The sequence below is a fragment of the Labrus mixtus genome, chromosome 13 (genome assembly GCF_963584025.1).
Source record: "Labrus mixtus chromosome 13, fLabMix1.1, whole genome shotgun sequence".
NCBI lineage: Eukaryota > Metazoa > Chordata > Actinopteri > Labriformes > Labridae > Labrus > Labrus mixtus.
Window position 1 is genome coordinate 13,340,587 of NC_083624.1, and position 25,858 is coordinate 13,366,444.

General features: G+C 40.7%; 1 protein-coding gene across 2 annotated transcripts in view; it reads right to left on the reverse strand.

Moving 5' to 3' along the window:
* The window catches only part of ptpn4a (protein tyrosine phosphatase non-receptor type 4a), a 74,461-nt gene that overhangs the window by 39,702 nt on the left and 8,901 nt on the right, over window positions 1–25,858 (reverse strand). For both annotated transcript variants that reach the window (XM_061053781.1, XM_061053782.1), the window contains exon 2: window positions 6,660–6,814. In XM_061053781.1, the coding sequence (XP_060909764.1) occupies window positions 6,660–6,797 (138 nt within the window). In that variant the 5' untranslated portion in view covers window positions 6,798–6,814. The remainder of the gene's footprint in view (window positions 1–6,659; window positions 6,815–25,858) is intronic.

A 25,858-nucleotide genomic window follows, 5' to 3' on the forward strand; every position in this document is an offset into this window, starting at 1 on the left:
CAGAAAGCAGCGGATGCAGACGAGCCAGGAGCTTACTACTGAGGAACACTTGGCACCAAACGAAAGCCAGAGCAGGGAAAAAAAAAAAAAGAGAAAGAGTTCAACACTGAAACCACACCGTCTGTCTGTGGTCAAGCTTACATCAAAGAAAGATGTGGAAACAGGAACAATTCAGAGAAAGAGAGCGAGGCTTCAGGAAGGTAATTAAATTCAAGTGAATCAATGAGTGGGTGCTTTAATGTGGTTAAGTAACTTCAAACCTTCTGCTGGCAAACGCTTCGGACAGTAAGCGCTTTGCTATAATCAAACAGGAAGCAAGAAGAATGCAAGAGTTCCTCATTTGTGTCCTTACGGTTAGTTAAGATCGGATCTGTCCCATCTCTAAATAAAACCAATGGTAGGATTTAGGGACAGTGGTCGAACTACAAGAGAACCCTGTTGTAATACAAACAGATCAGCTCTAAAAGGGAGGACAGAGGGCGGTGGGGTGGGGGGGGGGGGACAGGAAGAAGGCAGAGGAATTATTTATCAAACACATCATTAATATCCCATCGTTTCATGAGAGAGTAGGAAGGGCGAGAGGACAAACTGTGGGACCGCAAGTGGAGCAGAAATTCACACCTGATCCTGCCGCGACTTTGAGAGAGAAGGAGGGGGAGAGAGAGAGAGAGCGAGCGAGCGAGAGAGAGTGTGAGTGTGTATCTCCATCAGGGCTCCCATGGGAGAACACACACACACACACACACACACACACACACACACACACACACACACACACACACACACACACACACACACACACACACACACACACACACACACACACACACACACACACACACACACACACACACACACACACACACACACACACACACACACACACACACACACACACACACACACACACACACTAGGTGCTCTAGTAGTCTACTGCTCTCCTTTACCCTGGTGACACACTTTTACAGCACAGCAAGTGTACATTTTGTGTGTGCATGTGTGTGTGTGTGTGTGAAGGAAACAGAGGGAATGATAGTTGACAATTGACATGTTGACATGGCAACCCTCAAGGATCACCGGCAGTCTTTTAGCGCTGTGTGTGGAAGTGTGTCTGCTCGCTATCTAGTGCTGTCAAAGCCTTGTTAAGTCAGTGAGTCAACCCTCATTCCCTCTGCGCTCCTTCCCTCCCCCCTCGCTCACTTCCCTACAGCTTTACTAGCACGTCTGGATGATAGGGAAATTGAATGAAGCGGTTTCAAACATGTTCTTTTCAGCGTCACAGTCTTACAGTACTTGAAGGTATGAGGTAACTTCATGTTTCTTCATTATGTAACTTACCAGATAAGTTTAAAAAATGAAAGTGAAACGCAGCATTAAAAACACTGAATCGAAAATATTGGACAATAAAATAACGTCAATTTGTGTTATAAGAAAAGACCAAAAACATCCAAAACCAAGAATAAATGTTAACAAATTCTGATTAAAGGAATGTTCACAAATCCAATTGTTTTGCTTTTGAATCCAAATGTTTATTCGTCATGAACTTTGACGGACCTCTGCTGTGCTTTTTTTAACACCAAAGAAAAACAGCTCATATCCCATTCCCTACAGTGTGTGCCGATAAAGACATGACTTACTCAAAATAAGGGGCGTGGCTGATTTGACCAGCAGGTAGGCCCGCAACTGTCTGACAGTGAAAATGTTATGTAGACTAACAAAACAAGAAACATATTTGCAGTCAAGTATATTAGATAGACACTACATGACATTATTTTTTTTTTTTTAAACAGACATGTAATCATAGTGGCGACATCATTAACTGGCTCTCGGATTAACACAGTAACCAGTAACGAGTTAAACAATTATTGAGCAATCTGAAGAATTAGGTCAAAAAAACAAAATGAGGATGTGAAAAGACAAGCAAGTCTCTAATTTGATTTTTCCCCATTTAAGGCTATTCATAGACATGTCTGAGAAAAACTGCTTCTGTGAGTGTGTGTGTGTGTGTGTGTGTGTGTGTGTCTGTCCACTGCTTCCCCTTTGTATGAAGCGGCTTTTCAAGCTGGATGTGTGAGCCCTCTGTGCACTTTTTATACTGTGCTCCCAGGAAACTCATCACCCCTGTGTGTGTGTGTGTGTGTGTGTGTGTGTGTGTGTGTGTGTGTGTGTGTGTGTGTGTGTGTGTGTGTGTGTGTGTGTGTGTGTGTGTGTGTGTGTGTGTGTGCGTTTGCGTGTGTCTATATACATACATGTATGTGTTTGCTGGATACCATGTACTTGTGTTCTAAAAGCATGCGTGAGCAGTTGCTGGCTTTGTATGAAAAATAACACAGCCGTACATTGTTAAAACTTAGTCCAGGACATGCACACAAGAGGAGCATGTTACACACACACACACACACACACACGCACACACGCACACACAGTTTTTTTTTTTTTTTTACTCAACAAGCAACAGCAGCAAACTTATTTTGTTCATCCTGTGGGCTACACACTCAGCAAAAAAAAAGACTTCAAAAAGAGCAAAGATAAAAAAGAACACCACAACACATACTAAAGGAAAGATCACCAAAGAAGACTGAAGACAGAGACTCACAGAGACACACAGACAGAGAAGAAGAGAGAGAGATAGAGAGAGAGAGAAAGAAAGAACGAGTGATTAACGATGCGGTTGTGTGAAACAAACGCTCTTTGTGTTGATCTTCATCAGTGCAGCAGCACCACTGACTGAAATAGTGTCTTGTGTGCGTGAGAGCAGGAAAAGAAGAAGAGGGCGACGTGGTGATAGAGCGCAATCAGAACACAAGAGACTGGCTGAGAGGAAGAGAGAGAGAGAGAGAGAGAGAGAGAGAGAGAGAGAGAGAGAGAGATGCTCTGATAAGTTTGTCAAGGATGTTAAGGGGGTGTTCGAGGGGGCTAAAGACCCCCCAAAGATCACACACACTGGGCGGAGAGAGGGAAAATCCCAGTATTTTCACGTCAGGCTAATCATGAAATAAAAGTAAATAGTACACATTTCTCTTTGCCTCTACAGTGAGCAGCTGAATGTGCTGTATGTACGCGTTTGTGTTCAAGAATGATGGCAATTCAGGAATGTGTACGGCAGCTTGCCCGGGCAGGAAAAAAAAAAGAAGAAAAATACGACATAAAGGAGGAGTCACTGACAGATACCTCTCAGTCAGTCGGTCTCCATCTGTCCCTCTGTATCCAAAACAAAAACACTTTTTATTTAGGTCTTCCACAGCAACACTCCTAGACGCATGCATGTTACAGGTGTGATGTAGCTGATGCTAGACATTTTTGTTCTTGTCTTGACAGCCATATCTCACAAAGAGTTGGAGGTGAAGCTTTCCAAGGTTCAGCACTCAGCTTCACCCCTTGGATAGCTCACTCTTATTTGTGATTTGGGACTAGTTCTTCATCAATTCATCAGGAAAAATAGAAAAATATTCCATCTGTTTGAAAAGTTTTCCATCACACCATTGATAAATGACAGTGATCTTACTTTGGCAGTGTGTATTTGCTTAGAAAGCTCGTGTGATATAATCCAAAAAGCCCTGCAAACAGACTTTGTGGTGAGACTGTTTACTCAAAAGCCAGTCTTAAGGATTAAATACCTTTTATCAGACTTAATCTACGAAACAACACAACCTTTTTTTTTAAATCAATTTGATGGCCAAAGGCAAAATATAAAGAGGGGATCACTGAGTAAGCCTGCATATTGTATATTTAAGCTGCGTACCCTCCCATTTCTGGAGATGTAGTTCAGCTCACAGCCACACCCAGCCACCACAGCACAAACACAAATATGCTGAGCCCTTCTCCACACTTTTCACACTAATTCTAAGTCTGTCTCGAACACATAATTAGAAAGAAATAATTATACGAAAACAGAGCAGCCACCGTAGTTTATGTCAGAGATGTCATGCAAACTGTCTGAGATTTTGCTACAACAACTGGGGAAACACAGCAGTCAGGGTCCAGGTCATTCATCAGTTAACTGAGGGTAAAGCATAATGTGTTGCGTTCTGATTATTGTTTAAATCAGTAAGTTAAGTAATAAGTTTAGTAAAAACATTTCTTTATACTCTACAAATTAGGTATCTCAGATGTCTCTCTCTCTTCATTAACTCTGCTCTGTTCTTCATTTAATTGCTCTGTTTGGGAGCACCAATAGCTTAGTGGTTCTGTCATATGGAGGCTATGGTCCTCAACGAAGCGGCGGTGGGTTCAAATCCGACCTCGGCCCTTTGCTGCATGTCACCCCCCCGCTCTCTCTTCCCAACATTTCCTGTCTTTCTTCAGCTGTCCTAACCAGTAAAAAAAAGGGTCGACATTTAAAAAAAAAAAAAAATAGTTCTGTTTGTCTTTAAATCAATACAGTTTTAATATGCATAATAATGTGAAAACAAAGTGTCTCCACATTCCCTCATGACACTATTCTTAGCTAAGAATAAGTTTTCCTCCAACATATTGATACTATATTTTTAGTAACAAGACTGTTCAGTCTTCACTTTTTGCTCCTCAGAGTTGTTCATTATAAAGAGCTACTTGATTACCAAAAGCTCTTGTAAATGGCAAAGGGTCTGTTGGATGTTTAGCGGTTGCTATGGTTACAGTTTCACGTCACTTGCTCTGGATTAATCCTGCGTGTGACCCAGCTTTTGTTTTTGTATTGAGATGGGTCAGTAGTGGGCTTGGATTGTTTCATTTCTCGTCATCAATCAGGCTCTCAGGCTACACCAGATTCTGCTCTTCACTTGTATCATTTCTGCCAAAGACTAACTATCTACAAAGATCATCAATACATGCCCTCATGTGCACCACGAGCACTCTGGTTCCCATGACGAAGTGACCGCTTCTGGATTTTTCACTCTCGGCTAGAATCAAGTTGGCCAGAGAGAGGATCAATAGAAGTATTGTTGCTCTGAGGATGGCTTGGCTTGGCTTTCCAGGAAGTTACTGCCGCTGCAAGGGTCTGATCAATGACATGGACAGAGAGCGAGTCATTCATTCAGCAAGATGGGGGGGGGGGGTGTTGATGGGAGTCTCCAGCAGGAAGCAGAGAGGGCAAAAGAGACTGTGTAAGATAGTGATCCACAAATATGGCTGACATGATCATTTTGATTATTTAGCTACAGTAAGTATCAGATATATTCCAGTTACTTTGCTTAAAACCGACCGTGTAGTCCAAGAAAATGTAATCTAGGGAATAGCAAAGTGACTCGTATAGGTACCGTACGGTTGAGTACCTTATCAAAAAAGTTTAATTTAGCTTCAATTCATTAAAAAATTCATGAAGAGGTTGTAATACAGGGGAAAAAAAACGTACAAACACTATTTTTTTTGGCAGTCTAATTGTATTTTATGTATATATAATATATATATTATACACCACTGCTTCGTCAGTGGTGTGTGAATGTGTGTGAATGGGATTAGAGAATACTGATGGTCACTTTACATAGCAGCCTCTGCAATCAGTGTGTGAATGAGTAGGTGTGATCTGGGGTGTAAAAGCTCTTTCAGTAGTCAGAAAACTAGAAAAGCGCTAAACAAGCTCAAGTCCATTTAGCATTGTTATATCAGTACCCTCAATTAAACAGCTACATCGTGCATATTTGTCATATATCTGTATGTGTGTGCACACAGTCTGTGACCTATCGACAGGATGTTATTGGAGGAATTGTATTTTGTGACTCACAAAGGGAATTCCCCTTCTTGCGCTGTTATAACTCTGATTAAACACGTGGTGACAAAGAGAGACACAAAGAGAAGGAGACAGACGAGAGGATATGTGTCATTACATACAAGATTGCCGTTCTCGACATCAGTCACAAGTTAATTTGTCACCTGATTTGAAGCTAAACACGGCCGGCACACACACAAACACATTGAACCCTCTCTCCCCTCGAGGTGTGACTTGGTGAGACTTATTGCTTGTGACACAAGATAAAGACTGACTCTGCCTTATCAACCTCCTGTAAGTAAAAACTTCAGGGCGAGAAAAAGATCATATTAGAACCAGTGTGAAAAAAAGAATTTCAACCTCTATGTATTGTCTGTTTATTAAATATATACAAATACAGGGCACACACACTACAACCATCCACCACCCACCATCGAGTAAGTTTAAGGGGGTCTCCAGGGCCAAATCTATAGTGATGAGAAGAGTGGGGTGTTATGGGCGGGTGGAGGGGAGGTAAAAAATGGGGGTCTTAGTACTTTATCCTTTTTTGGGTCCTGCATGGATTAATAAATGTTTGATATACTTATTTGCCCGTCAGTAAGACAAAATCATCATAATATAGATTTTTTTTAATGATTGCACAAATGTGTTGATTTTCATTATCTAGGTTTAAAAATAGCAATGACGCTCCTTTGTTTCTACAGAGAATGATCCACATGATGACTATAACAGAAAGGTCATTCGTAATGCACCCATCAATATAAAGACACGCTGACCGACTGATTACTTTGATACTGAAGAAGACTTACAAAACATGAAAATTCCCCAGAAATCTATCCAGTTAAGAAGAGAGCCTTTATTCCATTTCATTACAAAAATACTGCATAAGAGTAAAGAAAAATATCATGATTGAATCAGTATTGATTTCAGTCAAACATAGAGGTATAGGTAATGGTTAGAGATCAGTACTTACGCTGACTTTGAACGCCTGGACTGTGTTGTCCAGAAGCAGTACGTTGCACACAACCTGTGTGTGCTGCCTGTCTCGCTCCAGCTCCGTCGCCCGGACATTGTAGGATCTGCCAGCAGGCAAGCGGAAGCGCGCGCTCATCACGCTCCTTCCAGGGTCTGCAACAAAACCAAAACACACAGCAACGCGAAGAGAATGAGACAGGAGCTGAAACAGCAAACTGAGCAGGACAACAACAGAAAGGAAGAACTGGAGCATTTTTAATGGATGCTTGTAATGCACATACTCATAGGTAAAAAAAAAAAAAAAAGAACACAATAACTAAATGTGATGTAGGACATGCTCTCTTCACAGCCTTACTGAAGGCAGCCATACAGAGAGACAAGCCCGTACAAGCACAGAGAAGCAGCAAAGACAGAGTGTTTCATAAGAAAAGAATGTCAATGAGTAGGCAAGCTGCAGATTCCCTACTGGGGGACGTGGAAAATGAATAGCAGTACAACACTAAAACGCTCACAAGCTACGATACAGTGAGAAAAAAAAAATACGATAAGAAGAGCTTTAAATGTTTAAAAAAAAATGTTTTTCAATGTGACAATATTCATCTGGAAAATAAGCATATTCCAGGTAAGATATACAAAAACAATATATCAGAGGTCCTGGTTTTGCCATGATGAAGCTTTTATGAGATGCCTGCAGCATGCCTTGGTGAAGCGGCTCAAGTGATTGGTTGGCAGATCATGGCAGCACAAACAATGGCTCAGGGTGTCCTCTCTGCTCATCAGTGGGAATAAATCACGATCCATGTATCTGAAGCTGCTCCATTTGAAACAAACCAAAGACCCTACAGAGGCCTTGTGAGCTGGTAGCATGCAGCTTGGATCCTTGATTATATATCCAAAGAAATATTACCTCTTACACTTTCATTCATAGTTTGTACAACTCTGCAGGACATGAATGGATAACAAAGGATGATCATGTGTTAACAAAAAAAAAACATACAGTTCAATACTGCCTTAACACAGATGGGTAGAGATTGACATCAAACTGAATTATCTGTGGTGAACAAATAGCACCATACCTTGGAATTTATTTTCCTTTTTTGCTATTTAAATGGCTTCATTGGAAAGAAAAAGTCGGGCATATACCCTCCCTTGTGGCACTTCGACTAAACAAGCCGTTGGTAGAAAGATTTGGTCTGAGCAGAGCAAGCAGGCCAGGGGTTTCCATTTCATCGTGCTAAGCAACTGGCAGCAGATGCTCCATATTTAACCACAACCCAAAGCTCAACCACCACCCATCAGACTGCGTCGTCCCCACAACCACCGCATCATTCATGCACGGCCTGACCTGAACTCCACCTCAGCGGCAAGGAAGTGTGGACAACAAGAACTGCATTTTATCCCATATGCTCTTTTGTAAAGCGTCTTGAGATAACACTTACAAATTGGCACTACACAAATAATGATTGATTGATTGATTGATATACACACGAGCCATCAATCTTCTCAGCTTGGAAGCTTAGCAAGTTTCCTCAATGGTAAAACTATTCTTGCAAAGTGAATTGTATGAAACAAGTAAGTTATACCTAAACTGCTGTCCTGTTTTTGTATAAACTTGTATAGAGTGAGTAAGTTGGACAGCCAACTTAGCCTCAATAAGACACCTGAAAGGAAAAGCTCTTCTTCTGTGATCTCCTTCATGTGAAGATCATGTGAATGTACTCCGAGTTTCTCTCTTCTCTTTCTGTTTTCTGCGGTCTCAGCAGCGTTTTCAGTGTTTTCCTACTTTGTTGGGTAACATATGCCACTGCAGTGGGATTTGTGCCCTTCCTGTCCACCTCCCCCCTTTTCTTTATTCTTTGGTGATCTGTCTTGACAGGGGACATAATAACCCCCACAAGGGTCATGGCCTCGTCATCAGAAGCTGCTGCATTTTTGACGATGGCTCTGTGTGAGTGTATTTGTGTGTGTGTGTGTGTGTGTGTGTGTGTGTATAGTATATATGGAGGGCTCGCTGCGTCTCTGAGCTGCTTGTCACTATACATCAGCACAAACCCCCATGACCACTGGCAGATGGTGTGCACACTGGGTATGTTCACACATACACATACACATACATATCTATACTTAAAAATGCTGCATTCTCATATCGTGACGCTCAAGATTTACACATCAACATGAGATTAATGCATCTTTTGCAGGTGGATGTTATGATATGCACAGAGTATGATGTATATTATGGGTGATTTGACAACATATGAAGGCGCATATCATAAGAACAGAAAATATAGAAGCAGCATTAATTGAGCAAGAGAAATGTTTCTGATGCAGGCGAGGAAACTATGATAACCATGCAGCTAATAATGACTGATAACAAACAACAACCACCCTGATGATGTCACTTTGGTTATATCAGCTCGGGCCTGGTGATCTATTGGTGCAGTGTAAAATTGTAGTTACAAAGTGCTTGCATGTTATTAAAATCACTCCTACTGAAGCAGAAGAGACTGTAACACTGTTGTGAAATTGTGTGCGTGTCCAATAGAGAGAAAAACACTTCAAATATGTGCCAGCAGAGTTTTTAGTCTGCAGCTGCACTTTTGAAACTCTGCGTTCACTGCCAAAGTCAAAGATGACAAAGAAACAACAGAAACTATTTGAAGGGAACTGGAAAATAATCTTTTAGATGCAGCAGAACATACTCTGAATAACCCAGGGCTTACAAACTGTTGTCTTGCTGCTTTGTTAACAAAGATCATAGCTGGGATGCCGGATGGCCAAGCGGTTATGTCGCACAGCCCATGTTGGGAGGCTATAGTCTTTATCGCAGCGACTGTGGGTTAGCATCCAACCTCGACCCCTTGCTGCATGTCATGCCCCACTCAAAAAATGGAGGAAAAAATGACCCAAAACGTTAAAAAGAAAAAGAAAATAAATGTCTCATAGCTAATCACATTAAACCATGTTTTAAATCCCAACTGAGATTTTTTTCTGATTAGGGTGGTAACAATACCAGATTTTTAAATTTCGATACAATCCTTGTAAGAATAAAACTTATTATAGATTAGAAAACGGTTTCAAAACAGCAACAAAGATAGAAGTCCTAGACACCCATTATTGGACCATTTCTTGTTTTTGAATACCAAAAAGAGCTTTCAGTACAAATGACTGACGATCTGTTTTTTTCTATCTATAGTTTTTGCTTCCATCAATAATTAAATGAATGGATATTGCACCATTGAGAACATTATTCTCAAAGTATTTGACATTACTTATTCTGATTGTGCTCTCTACATGTACAAGAGAAGCTCCTAAATCCTAAAACATTGAGGCGAATAACATACAGTCTCATCAGAAAATGCTGCATTATTTAAGGCCTACTTTGGGATATTCAAATGGAACATGCTGTAAATATGTTCTGCTTTATTGCCGCTCGTGTCTGTGTTCCTCTGATTGATTAATATGCATGGGATCTTGGCTTTCACCGGGATGTGATTGGCATCAGACAAATGATGGTAATGTGAAATGATGATCTCTGATTGAAACCACTTTAAACGTGCATATGGCCCCTGTCAACAACATCTTCATACATTAATAAAGCATCTTCAGCCATATTTACACACTGCAGAACTTCTATAGGCTGTAAACAAGTAGTCTATGTGTAGTTAGTATGGGATTTTCTAAAGCATGACTGGAGGTACTTGTTCACTTACAAGAATAATGAAACAAATTTACTTGATTCAGAATGTTGTTAATTTCTTTGACAGACACGTCTATCTAAATCTATTTCGACAGACAGATAGGGACTGCTGACAGATCACTTCTTGCTCCGAGTCTTCACACAGATAATGTGACAACGTCTTCTGAATATAGTTGGCTAGCGTGGATTTCCGTATTTCTGGACCTCAGTGACATCAGAGCGACGATGCACAGAAACAAAGCACGGATCGAAGCTGGATCACACTTTATTCACACAATCTTGTTTCCCGAGCAGTGAACTGGTGGCTCTAACGTCGCATTGCACTTTGACGAACATGCACAGCCAAGCACATAAACCCAACCAGCTTACAAGCCAACAAAGGCTATATCCATTATTCACGTGGGTCACCTTAACAACACGTTGAAAAATCCCAAAATAAAATCCAAGATTCCACATGAATCAGGAAGAATCACATTCCTGCTTCAAAGTTGTTCTAAGATTTGAATACCCTGCAAACTAGCCCTCTGTGTTTTGATAGGCACATCGCTATCATCGTTCAAAGTTTCTTAAAAGTCTCATGAGGATGAAAAAGGCTCTGTGCTCATTTACAGTACATACTAGGGCTGAGAATCTTTGGCTGTCTCACGATTCAATTTGATTCTTGGTGTCACGATTCGATTCAGAATCTATTTCCGATTCAAAACGATGCATTCAAAGTCTATTTATGAATTAGTACATAATTCAGGATCTACTCCAGTCATCTGTGAGACTGCCTGAATTTCTTGCTGCTCTATTTGGCATTCTACTGAGTTAAAGAGCTAGCCTTGGCGCTTAGCAGGGTTTTTTGATTTTTGGAAGACATGAATCGATTTCAAATCTCAGAAGATAAGAATCTCTATTTTTACATAAAACTATTTTTTTCCCCACCTCTAGTACATATGGAGAAGGAAAGTGAGATCCAATCAGAAGTGGCTACTGGAGCACATTTGGAGACCCATGTCAATGCTAAATAGATTTATATTACGCCCTGAACCTGAGAAATAAACTGAATAAAAGTCTATCATCATCATCCATTAGGATTACTGTCATATTCGTAAACACTGGAAGAGAAGAAGACGAGTGCATTACTTGTTTTCTCTGGCCTGTCAACTTTTTTTTTTTTTTTTTTAAAGCGAGAGTTGTAAGCATTGTTGTGACACCACGCTCATTTTGTTACTAAACTGATCACAAGAAGAGATTCATTTGAATGTCTGATCCAGCTCAGCACATGACAGTGCCTAACATTTCCAGTGACAATATCCTACGAGTTGGAAAGTGGGTGTAACACAGTGGGGGCTGGAGTTTGGGCTCCCCGGATTTGATGTGGGCATTTGAACACGCTGAGAGGGTTTAAGAGAGAGGAGTTACCGAGCTGCATAACAGGAAGTGTAGGTGGTTGAATGCTAGCAGGTAGTATCAAACAAAGCGTGACGCTTGCCATCCCGCAGAGATCGATTTATTCTGACTGCCAACAGAGCCACCACACACACTCGCACAATCAGGCACACATACATATACACACACAAACACACACACACACACACACACAATCAGACACACAATCAGGCACACACACACACACACACACACAGCTTTGCAAGCAGCAAAGCTAACACGCAAACTGAAGCAGTCGCAGCACTGTAAGCTCGGGAAACAGAGTGAATGGGCCGGAGAGAAACGCAGCGATGAAGCCATGCAGAAGGAAGGAAAGAAGATAGGAGGGAGGGGGCGGGGAGGGCCACTCTCCTATCACTGGCTCACACTGCGGGGCTACGGGATACATGGATGATGAGGTCTGACACACAGACTCTCTCCACAGGCTGACTCGCCTTCCCTGCTCCCTCCCTGTCCTAACATTTGTCTGCCATGCAGCTGAGGACAGTTTAAAGACCGCAGAGCAAGGTGCTGGATCATCTCTGCGGTGTGCAACCATTGAATCACATTTCCCCTCCTGAAACACCACTATACAAAAAAAACCTGAGTACTTGGACACAGGAAGAGTCATGTTTTTTTTTTTTTTTAAGGATTGCAGTCAAATGTAAAGTGATATTCGGATTTGTCTTAATAACCTGTAGTCTTTCAGTCCCTGTTGTTAAGGGTTTAGCTCTTAAGTCTGCTCCTGCATGAATTCTCTGCTCGTCTTAATTCTAATATTTGGCTTCTTGTTAATTTTGTGTTCGCCTTTTATTTCGATTCAGTTTTTGTTGTTTTTAATCCTATTATTATTATTGGTTCTGCTCTACTGTACCATTCACAATCCTATTCCATTGTGCCGTTTTCTATTCTACTCGATCCTATTCTCCATGTTCTATCATTTTCTGCTCCGCTGTGTTCTTTTCAGTTTTTCTCTGCTGAGCTGGACAGGGCAGCCGCACTCCCCTGAGAGAAGCCTCCGGAACTCCGGAAGCACGCTACCATTATTGCTTCCTGCAGTCAGCAGAGCTTACAAACAGGCAGGAGTGTGTGTGTGTGTGTGTGTGCGCGTGTGTGTGTGTTGACCCTAAAGCTTCCCCTCAGTGGTGGGCTCCTCTGGCCCTCTCAGCTCATTGCAAACACAGACGGGCCGGGAGCCTTCCTGTCTGTATACACACTGATATACACATATATGAACACACCCATCTCAACATGCACAAAGATACAAACAGAAAAACACACATTATCTAAAATGTTCATAGCTCCACTGAATGTGGACACACACACACACACACACACACACACACACACACACACACACACACACACACACACACACACACACACACACACACACACACACACACACACACACACACACACACACACACACACACACACACACACACACACACACACACACACACACACACACACACACACACACACACACACACACACACACACACACACACACACACACACACACACAAAACAAAAAACAAGCACAAATACAAAAGTAGTCAGAAGATTACCTACTGAACTATGAATACCTTCACATATTTGAGTTATTCTAACAGAAAGAAAAAGTGAAACAAAATTCAGCGGCCTCTCCCAGTTCAAATAAGGGCCGACTGCTGAACTTAATTTGCCCCATACATTCCTATTTATACCCGCCAATTTCTAAACAGGAACTCCAAAGACATGCAACGTATGTTTGTTTTTTTCTGTAGCTTTGTGATGCTTTGAAACAATTGAAAATAAGAAGCTAGCAGTTAGCGTTCCCAGAGGAATTGTACATCAGCGTTAACTAGGCCACAGAGAAACAGGTGGTCAATTACAGATGTGTGCCAGTAAATATGTGTGTGTGTGTGAGTTTTTATAATAGATGAGAGAAAAAACAGCTTTTAAGCCCTCACAGATCTTTTTCTCTGTGTGCATTTGACATTTACCACAATGCCACATGCTCTACTGGAGGTCTGTGCCGGCATGAAACAGACTTAACCCTGACCTCACCGTCATGTGTTATAATTTTGTTACTCAGTCTTCAAAAACAAACAGATAGTTTTGGTATCAAGTGAGCGAGGCCAAAAGAAAAAGACTTCTTCATACCTGTGCCTTTATAAGAAACCTACATCCGTCCCGTCATTTTCCACCCCTCTCCTAATGTTTCCTCACCCTCCAACTAGCCAGCCACTCCCATGATCCCTTTAATTCTACTTAAATTATCTAGGGCAACAACAGCAGCAGACAGAGTGCTGTTTCGTGTGTGTGTGTGTGTGTGTGTGTGTGTGTGTGTGTGTCTGTAATTGACAGATTCAAACAAAGCATTTAAAATGTGTCTGTGTGGGGGAGGTGGGGTGCCAGTGAAGTTGCAGCTACAGGAATGTGGGCAGCGAATGACCTCTGGCCTCCTTTAGGGATAGCCATATGTGGCCCTGGCTGATGGTAAAGCCATACAGTGCAGCTTGTAATCTGGTTGTCAATGTCTCTGAGGAGGAGGCGGAGGAGGAGGAGGAGAACAAGAGTCAAGACTCCTAAAGAATACAAATTATGCCACTTTATGGTTGAAAGGGTTTCTTGACAAATGTCTTCCATATTAGCTACATAAAGTTAGTGGATTGTTCTGTGAATTCTTGAGGTTTGATGTTTCTGAAGCTGAACATGCTTACACCAGCAGTCAGAGATAAACAGTGCAGAATGACAGGAAGTTGCAGGAGCTCTCACACTTCCACCACTGTGAAACTTGTGTACAGCATCTATATGCCCTTGGTATCAGATTTGTTTCTCTCCCAATTATATTCATATCGGTATCGGCCCCATATTGGTCGGCCCTATCCAAAGCCACTTTCTGAGCTGCTTGTCGGTTTAAGTAAGAACCTGGAATGCTGATCCAATCAAGAGTTTTATATTGTGCTCATCATTTTTTTGAAAAGGCAATTGGTTGAATTATCAGTTGTACTTCTTATTATGGGGAGGACGTTTTTTTTTTGGTTCCACATCTTAAAGCTCAAGTTCACCACAGTTCAGTAACTTCACCAAATAATCCTCTTCGACTAAGCGAAAGACAAGACTGAGTCCGCCTTCCTGACTGCACTGTTAGAAAAACTACACAGTTCAATTATGTTGTATGAGTACAGGTAGCGTAAAGTCCTTTAGAATCCATTTGCTCAGAATATTTTAAACACAAAACGATGATATTGTGTCCCTCAGTACGTCCTGTATTAATCCCTTCGGACACCTCAGCTTCTGTTTAAAACACATGTTCTCTGTGGGAAGCTATTCAACAGCAACTTTAGAAATTCATCTACAACCCTGCCTAACTTCTATCATTTACAACCCTTTTTGAAAAAGCTATATGCCATATCACCTTAAAAATACAAACAAAAACTGTCAAGCATTGGCCAAGGAACACCCATTTATTTTGATAGGAAACAATACTTGTCTTCCTTGTGAACATAAAGGATGTTCATTTAAACTATTTTGAACACAGCTTGCTATTCTTGAGGATGTTCTCTCAATCCAAGTGTTTGATATTCATACATGTTACCATGTTGATGTTAAGGATTTGAAAAAGATCCAATTAAGAATGATCATATTATTTAAAAAGTCATCTGAAGATGTACAAGAACACATTTCCAACTGAGCCCCTCCTCCATAACATACTGTATCATAATAAACAAACTCCGTTATGTGTTTTAGCAGTGGTTCATTCATAAAAAACAAATGAAGTGATGGGTGTTTTCCAACAAATAGAACGGGGAAAAGAACAACCAAAGGAAAGTTATATCGATGTGAAATAACAGCCGGTTCCTTTGAAATGTCAAGCACGCTATATTTCTTTAAATCAGACATTTGAATCTGTACTTTTAAATGAAGCACAGCTGAAACTAATGCCATTATGGAGGGCTCTGGCCCTGTTGCAGTATAAACTACAGCGTAGATTATGTCATTAGCTACACATGGGTTTGACAAGGCGAATGGGTTACAGTGCATACAGATAGACGGATTGCAAGATCAGTATTAACTGTAGAATAATCTCTGACAGGCAAGTATTTTTGAACCAACCCTACCAGTATTCTCATTATCGAGAAATCAGGATGAAAACACGCGTATGAGATGGAATTTTAATGGAGCACAAGTTGAGAGAAGCTGGACTACACTTCACATGCAGCATATTTGTTTCTCTCCTCTCTCCTCCTGTCTTTTACTCTCAGTATGGCCTGTGAGTCCATTATGCAAATTATAGTCATCAGTGCCAGGGAGTACCAGGGAGGGTACACACACACACACACACACACACACACACACACACACACACACACACACACACACACACACACACACACACACACACACACACACACACACACACACACACACACACACACACACACACACACACACACACAGCCATTCATAAAACCCAACACCTGTCACAGAGAATCCTATCGAATCAAAGCCTCCGATAATGGAGAGTGAGAGGCCTTTTTCCACGGGAAGTGCTTTCCAGCTCTTTCTTATGTCTACATTACAGACGTCTCTTCGATATGAATCTCACAAGTCCTCTCACCTGCGCGACTGACATGTGGGAGGAGGAAACCCCGCCTCCCCCCCCCCCTCCTAAGACTCTATAACTCCTTCTTTTGAAACACCCTCTGGCTGGAGGCACATTCCTCTCATCACTGTGACTTCCACAGAAATGCTGGACTCATAAAAAGCAGCCTAGGGGGACTGAAAATGCATTTTCAGTAGATAGTTTATAACATTTGAAATTGACATGAGAGAAATTGCAGTTTTTTAGTTTTCAATTTAAAGGACTACATTCCAATATAGAGCCATTTTTTGTAAAGAGAAAACAGCGAACAAAGCTGTTGTGTGCGTGTAAAAATAAAGGTATTGTCCTGTAAGTAAACCGCTGTTACCACACACATCTTCAGAGATTGTATAGACAAAGGTTGACTTACGTTATTGAATTTACTCACAGCACAAATGTAACTGTGGTGGCTCGCTAACAGGCAGAGAGGAAACCCACATGTCCCGCTTTCAACATCTCAAGTATCAACCTGGTGGTCTGTAAACACAACTTCTAAGAACTGTGAAAATATATATGCCCACGCTTTTTACTTTAGTGTGCATAGAGTCTTCTTTACACTTCAACTTCCTTAAATGCATTTTTTACTGCACAACGTAACACAATTATTGCGTTGATCCCTCAAATGCAGTTATTAAACACTTGTGGAAAGATATAAAATATAAGCAAATCAAGACGGTGACTCAACTGGAAAGTAACTGTGCGTATGTGCATCACCGCTCGACACTCTGGAGGGTGATAATGCTAGTCGTAATCCATATAACACACTCTACAGAAAGAGAACTGCTAGTGTTATTCAGCTGTACTCAAATGAAGTGCCATTGGGCTGGTAAATAAATCTAGTAACACGATACAATTAGCCGATAGTCACTGGACGTGCTAATATCGGCCGATATGATCGGCTGGCTGATTAATCGTTCGGACTCTACAAAATATCTCATAATGCTGAAACCTCTGCATTGTGATACTTGTACCAAATTATTTTCCACTCAGAGTCCTTTTCTGTACACATTTCTAAGACCACCACCAAATCTATGATGAACTACACAAATAGCACCAGGAAATTGAAGTGGCACGTAAAACAGCGCTGCATTGAGACGCTCAAAACACCAAAATCATATCAATAACATACACTTGAAAGCAGATGTACAGATTGACACACAAGTGTTTTCGAGAACATAACGGTGAGGGCAGGCAGCAGGGTATTGCTCTTCACATGTGACAGCCATTTGTCTTTCATTCTAATTCACTGAAGTCTCAAGTGGTCCTCAAAGACTAAAACCTGTTTAACTAAGTATTTTCTTCCATAGACTGATGGATCAGTTGGTGAAAAATGTTGTTGAGGTATTGTTGTTTGTTTTATACATACAGGCCTTTATTTACCTCAATTTCAAGGTGTTTGGGGGAAAAAAATTAAGCATTTCAAAATACAATGCTTAACTGAACACACAGATTAGACATATGAGAGGGGTGGGACAGTGTTCAGCTCATTTAAATAACCAGAGGCCTACATACACATATGTATGGTGCAAACACAGAAAAAAACAGAAAGCAGAGAAACAGAGATGCATGTTTGATTAAAGCAGCACATTCCCCTGATTTTTTCCCCTTCCTGCTGACGCTGGCACCTTTAAATGTTAGCGGGGGTCGTGTTCTGAGCACGCTGCATATTTCCACCCTCATCCACCTCAGCCCTGCACATTCCTGCCCGACCGGCAGGGAGGCCAGGTGTTCGGCACCGAGCACAAACCCCCTGCTGCTAGGCTAGGTTAGCTGAATAACAACAACGCATACATAGAGCCCCATTCACCCGTCTGCTCTCTATCGGAATCTCATGTATTTTATATTGTGTCAAACTAAGCAATAACTTGAATTTACCAGTCCCTCACAGATCAAACATGGAGAATTAAAGTCTAAAAATTTATTTAAATATAACATCTTCTTTTTTCTTTTTTAATACTACAAGAATATCAAGTGGATTTTTGTCTGTTAAGAATAGTGACTTATGAGGTTATGTTGGGTTAACCAATAAGAACCATACTGACACTTTCCGGCCGTCTTTCACCTCTTGTTCAGTCAGTGATTCTGTATGCAGAACTGGCCCTCTCTCTTTGTGCCTTGAACATTTGACAGACTCTCGAAGGTATAAATACTTAAACCACGAATCGCTAAGAACAGCATCAGTGTGTTTAACAGCAAGCACAATATCGATAAGCAGGAAGTTAATGAGCCTCTCTGCATCTGAGTGTAAAAGCTCCCTTGACAAAACACACAATACCCGACGTGCACGCTCATACGTACAATATCTTTTATTCATTTACAAATATTTATGTGTGTGAGCTTTTTGCATTTTGCAGAAATTTAAGATTTGAATGTCTACAGGAACCATCCACGCATTCACATTTTAAACACAAGTTCATGTGTTGATTATAAGGATCACAAGTCTCCACACTGAATTTGCAGAGAGCTCTAAGAAGCTTTCAGTAGATTTGAATTGAAATAATGATACTTAATTACTAAGAGAACAATCCAACAGGACCATAGACTACATGAACGTAGGCTCAGTGACATCACCCATTGGTTTCATAAGCATGCTTTTCAAACCCAACAATGGCAGTCGCCATATTGGAAATTCTTTGTCAAACTAACTTTCGGTCAATCAAGCAACAGGCAAAAAGATGGCGCTGAGATTGGCCTTAAGTCTCCTGGCAAACAGCTACAACGCCCGTCAGTCAGATCAGCCAGACTCTTTGCCTTCATGTATTCAAACGGATGAGTTTTTGAAAAATTCACCCCCTCTACAGTGTGTACATTAAACCTACTCATTAAGCCAGGCTGTTAACACCTATATGTCTGATGGGTTTTGATTGGACTTCCTGTGCTTCTGCAGCCAGCCTTAAGACCATTAAGGAACATTAGTGTTTTTGCACTTCCACATTGGCTTAATTTTTCTACAACACAGGTATCTGCTTTAAGAGAACGCATGCACACATGCCGGGTAGTATTGTGAACCTTCATTTTGAAATTATTTATATTTATATTAGTTATTTATATAAGTCTTTTACAAAACTGGGTCACGGTTAAAGTTTTAAATCTGAGCATTAAGATGAAGTGGTTTCTTCCTCGAACAGTTTCTGAGTCACATGTACAAAATGACCACGTTAAAATAAGAATGGAATTATGCATCTTTTATCATTTCAATTCCGATCATTTGCGAGCAGCTCTGGCTATCGCACCAACGCACTCATACAGGTCTCACAATGTAGTTTGGTGTGATGTGCAGTTCAAGTCATTGTGACAAGTTATAAAAAGGGCAGAAATACACAAATGGACATAACAGTTGTTGCAATGAAAATATAAGATAAAGGGAAGGGACAGGCCTAATGTAAAATACTCATATTGGTGCCTGATACTTACCCTAAACTGAACTGCACTGAACCCTGAAATACATAAAAGCGTGAGTCTTTTAGTAAAAGGCGAAGGGAAGGGGTTAGCCTCTGACATAGTCATGATGACTGCATGATTTACTTAATCTCCTGCACCCTCTGGATCACCCTCTATTCCTATTCTTAGAAGCTGTGGCTGTTCAGGCAATGACACTCGAACACTAAACCAATCACAACTCATCTCATCAGATTTCAACCCATTTTGTGCATTACCATTTTCACCTCAAAATTACTCAAGCCTTTGTTCTAAGTAGCCTTTTATATTCCACTCCTGCTCTTTGCTGACAAACAGATTTAGACTGGGGTTGACATTTAAAAAGAGAGAAAAACAGCTGGTAGTGTGTGTGTGTGTGTGTGTGTGTGTGTGTGTGTGGGGGGGTGGGGGGGGGGGGGGGTGGAAAGTGTACTAGGAAAAGGCTTTTATCATAAGAGTAATCTTTTAGCAGCAATACAACTGTCATTTTCCTGGAATATCTGCACCACCAACTGAACTGTGTCCACAGTGTTGAAGTAGTATGTCTCTATACTAGAGAGAGAGGATGTATAGAGTCTGTGAGTCACTTGCTAACGCACCGAGAAGAGATTGCTTGATTTACCCATTCATTTTTTTTTTTTTTTTTTAACTATGACTTCTTATGGGGCGGCTGTGGCTCAGTTGGTAGAGTTGTCGCCTCTCAACTGGAAGGTCGAGGGTTCGATCCCCAGCTGGGCAACATGTCCGATGTGACCTTGGGCAAGACACTTAACCCTGAATTGCTCCCACTGCTTCGTGGTGGTGTATGGATGAGATTAGTTACTTCTGATGGATGATACTACATAGCGACCATTACCATCAGTGTGTGAATGGGTAGATGTGACCTGCAGTGTAAAAGCGCTCAAGTCCATTTACCATTTATGGTTTCTATAGGAAAATCATACAGACTAATCTGAAGACCTAATTCTATGATTGACTTTAGACACACTTCTGAAGAAACCAGGAATATAAGACTCAGGAAAAAGATGTATAAAAACATCATAACTAGCATTAAAAAGACAGCACTTATAATTCCCTTCCTGGAAGCAACAGGGTCTCCTACCTTGGGAAAACAACATGCACAGTGGGCTATGTGATTGCAACATATGCACACAGGTTTGCATTATTACACAACAGCCTAAACCAACACACCAAATAGGAAGCTGAGTGGTAAATCCACAATATGTAACAAATGTGTGAGTTTGTGTAATACAACCAAGAACAAAAAACACATGTTTTGGTGTTGAAAATATTGATACACTTTTATATTGTGATATGAGGTGTTCTTACACTGTTTTGATTCTTAAAAAAAATAAAAAAAATCATTTTTTTAAATTCATAGGGGTTTTTTAAGACATTCTTTCTTTGCAAGGAACAAACAGAGTGTAGTGCTTTGATTTCAGAGTTATTATCTAATATGGATGTGGTCTGACTCTGATTGCATCAAAAAGTTAAACTGTTTTTACTCCCATTTCTCTTGCACACTTACATTTCAATACTCATGTACCCACGCTAACAAACTCATGCACAAGTTCTGCTTCCATAAAACATCTGAACATTAACTGAATAGCATGTTTCTCATTCTTGTACCTGCTATGGCCGGTGTCTGAATTTGTGTGCACCCATGGATAGGCTCACAGAGTATATGTCCTTTTTGCTGATAAATGAGATTCAGTATGATGCATAACTCAGAAAACTTAGAGCACTGCCTTATGTTGCACACTAATGGTTAATTACACGTGACCAGTGTGCATAGTCGGTGGATGCTGCTTTGTCTGTCTGAACTCGTTCCTATGCCAAGAAATTCAACAAGCGTCAATCTACTTTATAACTTTAATGTCACCTTTTCTTGTCAGTTTTGGCCCTTAAACTCTTTGTTTAAAGCTTATAGATCTTTCTATAAGTCAGGGGAGAAAACTAGTAAACTATTCTTATCCTTTTTTGTACATAGAATAAACAAATTTTCAAACTACAAAGAACATCAAGGTAATATCAATGAGTTGAACTTAGTGTGAATTAAATACCCACAAAGCTAAGCAGCTGTAGGCCCTGCTGCAAATCAGATCATCCAAGACGAAGAGACTAATCAAAAGCTGAGTGAATACTTCAACGGCTCACTTTAATGTACTAAAGCTCCTATAGAACAAGAAGCATCAGAGAGGGAGAGGTGTGAGGGGACGGCTTGCTATAAATGGTTGTATATGAAGAGGTGAAGATGAAGAGATGGAGCTGGGTGGAACACATTGTGGTTGGTAAACAGGGCCAAAACAGGAAAGCGTGGGCCAGGTCGACAATCACCTCACAGCCTGCATACAACATTTCCACGCTGTAGAAAATACGGTAAGCTGCTGCAGACAAAAATGCTTATACAGCAATTAGTCACTTTTGGCATGTCGTGAGGTGTGAAGGCAGAATTTTTTGTGTTTTTTTTTTTTTGCTGGCTTAAACTTTTTTCAAGGACACAGTTTGCATACAACACACCGAAGAGCATGCTTAAGCGTAAATGTCACACATCTGATAGAAATCTTCAAGCATTGGTGAAGTTTGATTTCTGCTCACATCACTCAACAAAGTGCAAACAGTGCACTTAATGCACAGATTTGACAGCATATTTTATGAACCCCCATGAAAAAAATATGCAGCTTATGAATATATCCTGTGCTACCGGCATGCATGTGTTCTGACTGCCGTCTGCAAGAATGACAGAGAACAACTTTAAGTTAATTCATCGCAACATACAGAAGTGTGGTTCTTGCAGGGACTGCCGGCATACTGGCAGTTTTTTTATGTTTATATATATTTTTTAAATTGTATAATGCTAAACTCTGTGAAACCAGAGTAAAAGGATGTTCTTAAAATAATAGAAATGTACAAACAGTTGGACCTGAGTCAGGTCATATACCAATGTTAGACAGCAACTTACAGAAATATTCCTTGACTGAAAAATGATGTTTGTAGTTCTTCATAGTCTAACTGGTATCAGATAGGTACAGTACTTGTCAATAGATACACCTTCTATCAAACCAGTATCAAGAAAGGAATGTGTATAAAAACTGTACGGCTGCTTTCCCATTCAACTGGCACAGTGTAACAATAACATGCTTTGACTATGACTCCTACCTCCCTGTAGTGGTGTTGTGCTGCACCTTTGAGGTTTCTGATGAGGTTCATTTTTAAATCATTTAAATTTCAAATATTTGTATCGTTTAATGAAATCACAGCCCTTCAGGCAGGTGACCAGTCCGAGCTTTTAATTGGTATACAGTGTTTCCCCTACCATTATTTTAGGGGGACGGCCCGCCCCCCCAATGGCACCCCCCGCCCCCCCTTGAAGGTCAAGTTAAAGCTGATATATAATTAGATATTATTATTATTAATTCATTCATTCTCCACACACTCCCAGATTTCCTACTTTATCCACTGTCCTATCTAGATAAAAGCAAAAAGACCAAAAATAAATGTTTAATCCTGAGGAACAAGCCCTGTAAACTTAAAAGTCAAATTATTGCAGCAGCTCACGGTGTTAGCTTAGCCAGTGATAATCAGTTGCTAGGTTAACGCTTGAGCAAGAGGTGCATAAAACTGCGGAGATGAATAGCCCTGTACTACTGTGTCTTAGATCAAAGTGTCCGAGAAATGTCATGTATTGTCCTGTTGCTAGTAGCTTCCATGCTGGCAGAGAGCAGCCATGAGTCAGCCTGCGCTAGCCCCCTGCCTCACGCTGAAATCAGAGAAACCACAAGAATGTAACAGCTTCTGTTATTATCCCTCCCTGCTGCCTCCCTGCCTGATGCCCCAGAAAATAGGAACGAGGCTGCCGGTCTCTCTCTCTCTTGCTCTCTCTCGCTCACTCTCTCTCTCTCTCTCTCTCTCTCACACACACACACAGTCTTGTTCTCATGTTCTCTCCGTCTTCTCCTTCTCATCTCTGAAACACACACACAAACTCACACATATACCAATTCTCTCAGGGTATGGTTGTCCATTTTGCTCAGCTTTCCTTCTGCACACACAGTTGCAGACAGTATAAAAGCTCATACAAAGAACCTGACATTGCAAAATCACATACACTGCCATTTGTTTTTCCTACAGAGGATTGCTGCAGACCCAGAGGTACCAGACTCATAGAAGCATCGAGACAAATGCCCACAGAGCGCTCAAGCTGACACAGTACATAACTAGCACACAGACACACAGTCAAATAGATACAAAGATTTCAACATCGACAAACTGATCGTCCAATAAATCAACTTTAAAATCTTATATTCTCTGTTAAATAGACACCCTGTTTGATTTTTTAAAAATGTAAATCAATGCTTTTAACAGATGTTTAAATGTCAGTCAGTGAACAGATACTATTTGTTATTGTTTAGTTAAATAGCTTACAACACAAAATTAACTAACAAAACCCATAAAGTTATGTTAAATACAGTGCCAATGAGGTTATATAATAAAGACATAAAACACATGATAGGGGTTGAACGATTATTGGCCTGGCCGCTTACCTGGGGCCGATATTCAGAATGTGGCCGATTATCTGTGTCGGCATTTTATTTTATTGTTTGCTGATAATATAAATTCATTAAAAAGTGGACAAGTGGCAGGGGTGTCTTTCCCCTCTGGGACTGTTTACCCTCACCACTCTGTCTCATATAATGTCCCGCCCAAAACACTTTCTGATTGGCTAGATGTCATACGAGTAATAGATAATCAACACTGAAGCTCGGGTGTCACTAGCATGCACAGAGACGAGAGCAGCCTGGAACTGGAGGAGAGCCTTGAGTTGTCTTGCGTTGGATATTGTAATATGCAAATTCTAAATTTTAACTAAAATATTTTTTATTTCTACTGTAGATATCAGTTTCAAATATCAGTTATCGGTCAAATTAAGTTATAATAATCGGTATTCATCGCATTAGATCAATTTGACTGAATGGTGCAATGCAACTTACAATTGTTGTATTTAAACTCTGTAGGAACAAGAGTCCTTTGCATTAGAATGGAGCTCTGGAAAGCTGCATGTGAAATGTTCACTGCCGTACACCGAACTCATTTTTGTGTGACAGATAGCTGACTCAGCAGCTTCTCTTAAAGCGTAAAAGTTCTACCTGTCTTATAGGCCTTATATCGTGCTATTCAGGAGCAATTTTTCATTCTATGCTACCGTGAGACAACAGATGTTTTTTTAATTCTCAAACCAAAGACAGTCAGAGACAGAGACTGTTGTAGAAACTACTTCCAAAAGCGATCATCCATTTTGCAAGCAACATGGATGATAACCGATTCAAAATATTACATTTCAGCCAGTAGGACATTTTTTTTTAAATATAAATCATATTGCGTCTCGGCTGTCAATTTATCTGTCTATAGCAAGCCATCTTGCTCATACTACTCGTATCCTGGAGTGCTACGTCTATGTTTGTGTTTCATTGATCAGACCAACAGACTTTGGTCATTTTAACCAGCTGTACTGCATTGTGACGACTTTTGAGCTAAGGTTGACACAGCAGTTAATGTTGCAACACAGCCATACTGTGGTGTTAATGTTTATAGTTGCATTTTCTCTAAATCCTGTTGCAAAACACAGCTCGAGATTCACATAATGGAGCCCTGAGGATAAGGAGACCTGGGGTACAAGGAGCCTCTGGTCTTTTTTGCATAGACGACCAAATGCATGTAGGTTCCCATTGCAAAAGAGAGCAATGGTTTCCACAGCTTTGTTGGTGTCAACACAAACATATGGTTCAATCGGCCTGCATTTAAGTATTACCTCAGCTGAGAACCTATACCGCACACAGAGAATATCATAAACTATTTACTGAATGTTGGCTCACTTTTTAGGTGACTTACATTCAAAATCTACAACAATAGCTTAAGGTGTGCAGCATCAGTTACCGTGGCGATCTGGCTAGGTTAAATGAGAGCCACCTTTGTGACATGGAAAACTCTGGCTTTAAGCACAGCATACCTCCATAACCCTTTAATCTGGCTTTAA